Below are 8,958 nucleotides of genomic sequence, written 5' to 3'. Positions count from 1 at the left end.
ATCATTCATGTCACTGAGGGGACGGGCTCTCCCAATTAGGGGGTGGAGCCATCAATAAAGGGTAAAGAGAAGCCTCAGATATCTGTGCTGAGGGGTCAGTTCATGGAGCAGAAAAATGAAGGTGTGGGAGATGTACTGGAGGAATGGACAGTAACAATGTCATTAATTGGGGCTGAAGGGATGAGGAGTGTATTTACATGGGGCCCCAGTTAAAAGCTGGGGTGGCATGAGGGCTGCATTTCCATGGGACTGAATGTTAGCAGGCTGGGAGTACAAGAGGGGGATGTATTTGCATGGAAGTATGTTGGTAGGATTCAGGGAGTTCCTTCTATGTAGTACTTCATAGAAGGATTCAAAGGGATTATCGGATTACATAAACATGTCTGCTTCCTTCCAGAAACGGGTAATATATGGTATTGCAGCTCAGCTACATTAACCCCTTAAGGACGAAGCCTATTTTGACCTTCTGGACACAGACCCATTTTTCAAATCTGACATGTGTCAATTTAAATTGTAATAACTTTGGAACACCTAATATATCAAGTTGATTTTGTGTTTTTTCGTGATACATTGTACTTCATGTTGAAACATTTGAGTGATTATATTTTGAATTTATTTGTGTAAAAACTGAAAAGTAGCAAAAATTAGTGCTTTTTTTAAACTCTTATAATATTTCAACAAATAGTCACACCACAAAAATGACTTGATAAATAATATTCACCATTTTTATCAAATTTTGCCATTTTTTTAAAATTCTTTTGTATCTGTAGGATGGAAGAAGGCTTTTGTTTGGTGACAATTTTCAAGAATATTTCCTAATTCATTTCAAGTGCAGTTTCATATCTCTAGAGATTTTAATGGACTTCAACCACAGAAAACGCACAAATTACCCCATTTAGGAAACTACACCCCTTAAATTCAAAAATGGTGAGGAGAGCACAGAGGAGAGAGTTATGCAGCAGGGCAGTGAAGGGGCTAATTCTATGTGTTGTGCAAGTGACTTCTGGTGTGGACGGTCACTGTAGGCATCTGACCTCCTTTCTCTGTGAAGGAAAATGAGAAAGGATTCTGATACTGGACCAACATGGGGAGAGAAAAAGAACTGGACCGCACATCCACATATCACACTATGATCTACTTCCTCTAGGCTATATTGTAATAACGAACTTGAGGTTCTTAGTTACCCACTACCGACATGCTGCTCAGCTGAGCCTTGGGTGATCCTGTTACCCTGCGTTTTGACAGGATGACAGACAGAAGCCATGACTTTCCAAAACGTCATGGTGTCTTTATGCACTGCTGCCCATGACGTTGGGGAACGTCATGGTGGCTTAAGGGGTTAAGTTTTCTGGTTAAGTGATTCTGTTTGTGGAAGAAATCAGCCTTGCCGTGGATTATGTAGGTGGAGGTATCCGGCAAATGGCAGGTAATAAACAAAGTGAGAGAAGAAAAATTTTGTTACACACAAAATAAGCCCCCACACAGCTCTGTACAAGGAAAAATGAAAAAGTTATGGATTTTTGAAGGTGGAGAGCGAGAAATGAGCGAAAAAACCCTGCATCCTTAAGGGGTTAAATATACTCAGGATAACAAAATAACACATTCTCTAATTCACTAACAAAAATGCAGCATTTCACAGGTATAATTCCAACCTGCCTTTATCAGTCCTGCTGTACACAATTTCAGTTGCCCCTAGACACAACCCTGTAACTTCTGACTTAGGGTGGTGAAAGCCATCTTGGATTTCTTTGTGGAAATGAGTTTCTCTCTCTGCTCCCTCCACTCTAGCCCTGCCAGGGGTTCTCACTGATACGCATACACTGACTTCCTGCCAGCAGCAGCGTGAGGAGTGTAAAGCTACAAGCAGATAAGTTCTTTATCTGGGGAGGCACAGAAGATCTAGTGTATTGTGGAATAGCAAAGATGTAGGAGAGCTGACTGTGTCATTGTGTGTAATAGATCTCATGGATCTCATAATATCTGATCTGTCTCATCTATCTATGTGTCAGATATTAGTACTATGTTCAGAAGCCATATGAATGTGTATGTACACATGTACCCAGATAATCTAACCATATGTCAGCTCACAAAACTAGATTGATCATGATGTGTCTGCTTAGATAGTCCCCGCTCACAACCTGGGATTTTACACCGACTATCACTGAGTAATAGGAGTAACAATAATTATAATCTTTATTCTTTATATAGTGCCATCAAATTCCGTAGAGCTTTACAAATCATAGGGGACATATACAAAAATAATATTACATTACCGAGTACAAACAATATGGAACAATAGGAGTGAGGGCCCTGCTTACAAGAGCTTACAGACTATGAGGATGAAGGGGGTGACACAAGAGGTAAAAGAGCTTGTATAATGGTCCAGCCATTTTTTATAAGGGAACAATATAAAATAATTTACGAAAAAATTTAATAAATAAAAATTCTGCTGCTTGAACCAGCCATCAGCCGCCATCTTATTTACAGGGTCCAAGGTGAAAGTGACTGCAGAGAAGCCTGGAGCTTGGTATATATCTGCTGTTTGCCGGTTAACAGAGGGTAGATAGGACACAAGATGGATTAGTAAAGGGAGAGTTGACATTTCATGCAGTTAGCAAATATGATAGGCTTGCCTAAAGAGATGGGTTTTAAGAGCATGTTTAAAACTTTGAAGGGTGGGAAATAGTCTGAGAGTCCGGGGAAGGGCTTTCAAGAGAATCTGCTTTAATAGGTAGATCCGTGGTGGTAGGTTTCCTTTAAGTGATACCCTGCTATTAGCTAAAAATAGTTTTTCTTACATCCACATAAATCACCTTTTATCTTATACCTGGCATCAGGGGGAGGGGGGGGGCGTGTCCTGCTCAGCCGCCTTATGCCTCCTTACTGGTCACAGTTCATGTCATGTGACCAGAGTGACATCATCTCAGGTCCATTAGCCTCTTAACAATAGCAAACTGTACCACATGCATGTATCTAACCACATGAAGTCACAGCAGCCTCCGAGGAGGCTGCTGTGATTTCATGTAATCACATACATGATGTACAGTTTGATATTATTAGAAGGCTAAAGGATCTGCGATGATGTCTCTGGTCACATGTCATGAATGTAACACTGTGTAAAAAATCTACACAATAATTCCCATCCTTACATAGTCTATATTTAAATATCAGCAGACAGTCCCTAAGTACAAAGCGACAGAGCAGCGATTTGAAGAGACACAAAGCTGTCAGACAAAATAATGGGACGTGGTTCACTGGCAGCCAGAGAGAGAAGAGTCACAGTCACAGGACATGAGTAACAAATGCTAATTTGCATATCAGAAAAACATCTGTAATTAAGGTACAGTGCCCCACAGGCAGCCAATTTTAGGTGTTATGGGGAGGACTTGTAACCCTTTATCAGCAGACATTGTTAGGGTGGTAAAAATCTGGTGATAGGTCCTCTTTAAGGTCTCATGTACATGACTGTGTGCTCACCGGAGGGAGAAGGGGTGAGTGCTCTTCACCCTTCCCCTCTCCATAGAAAGCCACTGGGTGCCATAGACCTCTATTATTCAGCCCAGGCGTAGGAATCTCCTCACTGGAGTCACGTGATCTCAGGTGCCACCTGAAACTCAGAGATTGTGTGTACCAGGCAGTGTGCAGGAGGCAGCCCCCATCATCTGTTGCTTAGTCACTGTGTCCTTGAAGAACTAATGTCATTTTTACTTTAACTACTGGCATCAATGGGGTGGTTAATCTCATATATCTGAGAGAAGGCGCTGAGGTACACAGCAGCGCGCCCGCTCTTTCTGCAGTGTAATGTACCACATTGACCTGCAGGGGGCGGAGAGTCACAACACACGTAACGCAGGGATGAACTCCGCCCCGGAAAGAACAGTTCCGGCAGGCAGAGCGCGCGCATGCGCAGTGGGTCCGGTATTGCTGCCAGCTGTAGACACCCGGTTAGCGCTGTATCGCTGTCTGTGCGTGGCTGCAGTTAAGGTGAGGAACGTTGCGGAACATATACAGACATTGCGGTCCCCTCAGCTCATTACTGTGTATGCAGTATGTATGTGTGATGTACATCATGATGAGATGTACGGGCGACTGAGGGAATAGACTGTTCTGTATGTCTGGCTGTATTACTCTATATAACACTACCGTATAGTTTGTTGTGACTGTATTTAGATTGCGCAGGCCGTTTTAGTGCTCTGTTGGTGCAGTTTTGTGGTGCTCTGGTTGGGCGCAGCAGGGTGGCGTTCTGGCTGGGACACAGCGGTGGGGGGCGCTCGGGTGAAGTGCAGCGGGTGGGGCACGCGCTGGTGGGACGCCGTGGGTGGGGGGCGCTCGGGTGAAGGGCAGGGGCTGGCGGGTGCTCTGGTGAGGCGGAATGGATGGGGGGGGCGCTCTGGTGAGGCGGAATGGATGGGGGGGGGCGCTCTGGTGAGGCGGAATGGATGGGGGGGCGCTCTGGTGAGGCGGAATGGATGGGGGGGCGCTCTGGTGAGGCGAAATGGATGGGGGGGCGCTCTGGTGAGGCGAAATGGATGGGGGGGGGGCGCTCTGGTGAGGCGGAATGGATGGGGGGGGGCGCTCTGGTGAGGCGGAATGGATGGGGGGGGGCGCTCTGGTGAGGCGGAATGGATGGGGGGGCGCTCTGGTGAGGCGGAATGGATGGGGGGGCGCTCTGGTGAGGCGGAATGGATGGGGGGGCGCTCTGGTGAGGCGGAATGGATGGGGGGGGCGCGCTCTGGTGAGGCGGAATGGATGGGGGGGGCGCGCTCTGGTGAGGCGGAATGGATGGGGGGGGCGCGCTCTGGTGAGGCGGAATGGATGGGGGGAGCGCGCTCTGGTGAGGCGGAATGGATGGGGGGGGCGCTCTGGTGAGGCGGAATGGATGGGGGGGGCGCTCTGGTGAGGCGGAATGGATGGGGGGGCGCTCTGGTGAGGTGGAATGGATGGGGGGGCGCTCTGGTGAGGCGGAATGGATGGGGGGGCGCTCTGGTGAGGCGGAATGGATGGGGGGGCGCTCTGGTGAGGCGGAATGGATGGGGGGGCGGAATGGATGGGGGGGGCACGCTCTGGTGAGGCGGAATGGATGGGGGGGGCACGCTCTGGTGAGGCGGAATGGATGGGGGGGCGCTCTGGTGAGGCGGAATGGATGGGGGGGCGCTCTGGTGAGGCGGAATGGATGGGGGGGCGCTCTGGTGAGGCGGAATGGATGGGGGGGCGCTCTGGTGAGGCGGAATGGATGGGGGGGCGCTCTGGTGAGGCGGAATGGATGGGGGGGCGGAATGGATGGGGGGGGCACGCTCTGGTGAGGCGGAATGGATGGGGGGGGCACGCTCTGGTGAGGCGGAATGGATGGGGGGGCACTCTGGTGAGGCGGAATGGATGGGGAAGGGGCGCTCTGGTGAGGCGGAATGGATGGGGGAGGGGCGCTCTGGTGAGGCGGAATGGATGGGGGGGGGGCGCTCTGGTGAGGCGGAATGGATGGGGGGGGCGCTCTGGTGAGGCGAATGGATGGGGGGGGCGCTCTGGTGAGGCGGAATGGATGGGGGGGGAGGGTCGCTCTGGTGAGGCACAGCAGGGGCGCTCTGGTGGGGCACAGTTCTCACTGCTCCCGCATCCTCTCTTGATGCTCCGCACTGTGTCCAGATTCCTTACACTGGTTGTATGCACCTGGTTAAGAAGAATGGCCCAGCAGAAGAGGTCCCCAAAGTGCTAAGTACTTGCTTTACTGCTATCATGTCCTCTCTTGCTCCAGGCATAGCTCTGTTCCCAGTCTCGATGCTGGCTCAAACAAGGAGTGGCACATGGAGTAGAGAAGCTTCTGCAGTATGGCACAGGGAGAAGAAGGGGAGGATTTATAATTTTTTTGGTCTGCTTTGGGGGTCTTCTGTATAAGTATTGTTAGTCTGCCGTGCAGGTGTCTCCCATACTATCATCTGCTCAAAATGCAGTATTGATTGCTGGGGTGGCATTTTTTGCGGCAAGTATGACAGTATGGACCTTGGACCAATAAATGTAGCTCATCTCTGACCTAATCCTTACATCAGGAATGGAACAGACATTTAAGGGAGATTTACATTTTTTGTAATTTATTATATTTGGGGAGTCAGTCCATTTTATCACCACTCCGACTCCCACGCCATCAACATTGTCACTTACTCTTCCCCTGATCAGAGGTCATATTAACATAGTTTTTATACGTATGGTGGTGTTTTTTTTGGGGGGGGGGTAAATCAGCCTCTACAAGCAAAGTTTTTTCTTAATGAAAAAAAATAAACTGTTGCTTTGAACATTTGTTAAACACCCAGTAAGAACACCTTCAAGCATAATGATGTATGTGAACTTGTACGAATACAGAGACTTGTAATAAAGACAAGGTTGTACATGTATGTTTAAAGCGCTGAGGTCAGAGGAACCCCTGATCTTGGCCTTTACATTCTGTCGTCAATGGGGTCCATTGCCCCAGAAGAAATTGTCAGAGGAGGTGGCTGCCATGAGTTACCACGGGTAACACAAGACACACTATTATAAATTGTGTTTTATTTCTTGAAAATTATTGTCAGTGTTGCTTTTCAACATAAAATAATTCTACTAATGGCAGTAATCTCTTTCTCTCTCTTTTTAGGAAAAATAATGTTGTCATCATGTCCGTGGATTCTATGCTCTGCGATCGTATAACAATTGCCAAGGAACTTATAAAGAGAGCTGAAGTCCTCTCAAAGTCTCGAGCTGGAGGTGTTGAGGGTGGAGCAAAACTATGCAGCAAATTAAAGGCAGAACTAAAGTTTTTACAAAAAGTAGAGGCCCGAAAAGTAGCCATTAAGGAGTCTCACTTAAAAAGCACTAATCTCACTCACCTACAAGCCATTATTGAGTCAGCCGAGAGTCTAGAAGATGTGGTCAGTGTTCTTCATGTCTTTAGCTACACTGATGAGTTTGGTGAGAAGCAAACACTGGTGGTTGATGTGGTTGCCAATGGTGGTCATACATGGGTTAAAGCCATAGGTAGAAAAGCAGAAGCTCTCCATAATATATGGATTGGACGTGGACAATATGGGGACAAAAGCATTATTGAACAAGCCAAGGATTACCTACAAGCAAGCCGTCAGCAGCCAGTGCAGTACAGCAGTCCTCATATTATATTTGCCTTTTATAACAGTGTCTCCAAGCCTATGGCCGAGAAGCTACGAGAGATGAGGATATCTGTCCGGGGGGATATTGTCGCTGTTAATTTACCTTCAGGGAACGTTCAAGAAGAAAATGATCTTAGCTGCAGTGAATCAGATGAAGATGATGATGAGCTTCTCCATGTAGGCAAAGTAGATAGAGAAAATATAGTTGCCAGCCTGGCCTTTCCTAGAGAGATTAAGGTTGAAGTCTGCAACCGGGTGAACCTGGACATCACAACATTAATTACTTACGTATCTGCTTTGAGTCATGGGGGCTGCTATTTTATCTTTAAGGAGAAGGTTTTGACAGAACAGGCTGCGCAAGAAAGGCAGGAGGAAGTATTACCTTTGCTAGACTCCTTTATGGAGGGCAAGGAGCTGTTTGCCTGTGAATGTGCTGTAAGGGACTTCCAGTCCATATTGGATACCTTAGGAGGCACATATGAGAGAGAACGTGCGGCATCACTCATACAGAGAATCAATGTTGTGCCCGACCAACCTTCTGAGCGTGCCTTAAAACTTGCTGCTAGCTCCAAAATTAACAGCCGTTCAGTCTCCATATTTGGTACTGGGGACACCTTAAGGGCAATCACAATGACCGCAAATAGTGGCTTTGTAAGAGCAGCCAATAATCAAGGGGTTAAATTCAGTGTGTTTATTCACCAACCTCGAGCACTTACTGAGAGCAAAGAGTCTTCTGCAACTCCTATACCAAAGAATGAGGCAGCCTCTGACCTGCACTGACCCCAGGCATTGTTTTCTCTGTCAAGATCTCATTAGACTGTTTGTTTTATGCATATAAAAAATATTCCAAATTTTTTGTTAATGTATCCCACAATGAGGCTTGATACATGTATCATGTGGAAAGAACATGTTCAATAAAGAGTTAAAGCTATGCACTTTAACCACACTCGGTCTTGTAGTGTTTTCTATTTCTTATAAGAAGCTGCTGCCCCTGTGTTGGTGCAGACATTAGTGTAAATATTTCAGAAAATAGAAGTCCCAGAACTCGTCTTTTCATGCAAGTAGTTTTCTTTGCGCACCAGAACAGCCACATCTCAGTAATAATAGAAAGCGTTTCGGCTGGTAACCCAAGCCTTTCTCAACTACGATATGTAAATACAAACTGATACAAACTATATACAAAATAACTAAGTTAACCTGCCCATCAGTGTCACATCCTACCGAAACGTTGCCTCCTGTGGTGTGACGTAGTGAGTTCAGGGGTTTTCTTCATCCAGATTCTGTTTCTAGGGAGAAAAGGTAAGGTCAAATTAGAAAACCAAACTGACATAATGTGTCATATATTCATATAATATCATCATGACCCTCATGAAAAGAGAAAGTTGTATTAAGGGATACCGCTGAGATCATAATCTCTATTTAACCCTCTCGGTTCCAATGTACCGAGAGTATCGTTCCAATAAGCTTCTCTCCGTTGTAGGAGAGTTTTGATGTTACCTCCTCTCCTAGGTCCCCTGTGCTCAATAACTTGAAATTGTAATTGGGCAATAGTGTGTTTCCTCTCATGAAAATGATAAGGGATAGGTATTAAATGGTTATTACATCTGACTGTGGATTTATCTTTATTCTTGTTTTCACAGGCTGTATTGTTTCTCCGATACATAAGAGTCTGTACGGCCATTTAAATAAATGACATTGCACGAATTGCATGAATAGTAACCTTTTACTTTAAATGGATTACCAGTATGAGGGTGACAGAAGGTATCACCTCGTATGATGTTGGAGCATTCCGAACAGTTTAAACATGGAAATGTACCCTTCTTCCTAGTGG

General features: G+C 46.4%; 1 protein-coding gene across 1 annotated transcript; it reads left to right on the top strand.

Moving 5' to 3' along the window:
- The first annotated feature begins 3,829 nt into the window (after positions 1 to 3,829).
- C5H7orf25 (chromosome 5 C7orf25 homolog) lies at positions 3,830 to 8,073 on the top strand. Its single transcript, XM_072153341.1, has 2 exons — positions 3,830 to 3,984; positions 6,620 to 8,073. The coding sequence occupies exon 2, from the start codon at positions 6,639 to 6,641 to the stop codon at positions 7,905 to 7,907; it is 1,269 nt and encodes a 422-aa protein (XP_072009442.1). The 5' UTR covers positions 3,830 to 3,984; positions 6,620 to 6,638; the 3' UTR covers positions 7,908 to 8,073.
- Positions 8,074 to 8,958: the final 885 nt, after the last annotated feature.

This window comes from Engystomops pustulosus, chromosome 5, assembly GCF_040894005.1.
Source record: "Engystomops pustulosus chromosome 5, aEngPut4.maternal, whole genome shotgun sequence".
Classification (NCBI taxonomy): domain Eukaryota; kingdom Metazoa; phylum Chordata; class Amphibia; order Anura; family Leptodactylidae; genus Engystomops; species Engystomops pustulosus.
Note: the sequence above shows the minus strand (reverse complement) of the source record. Positions and strands in the feature narration are given on the sequence as shown.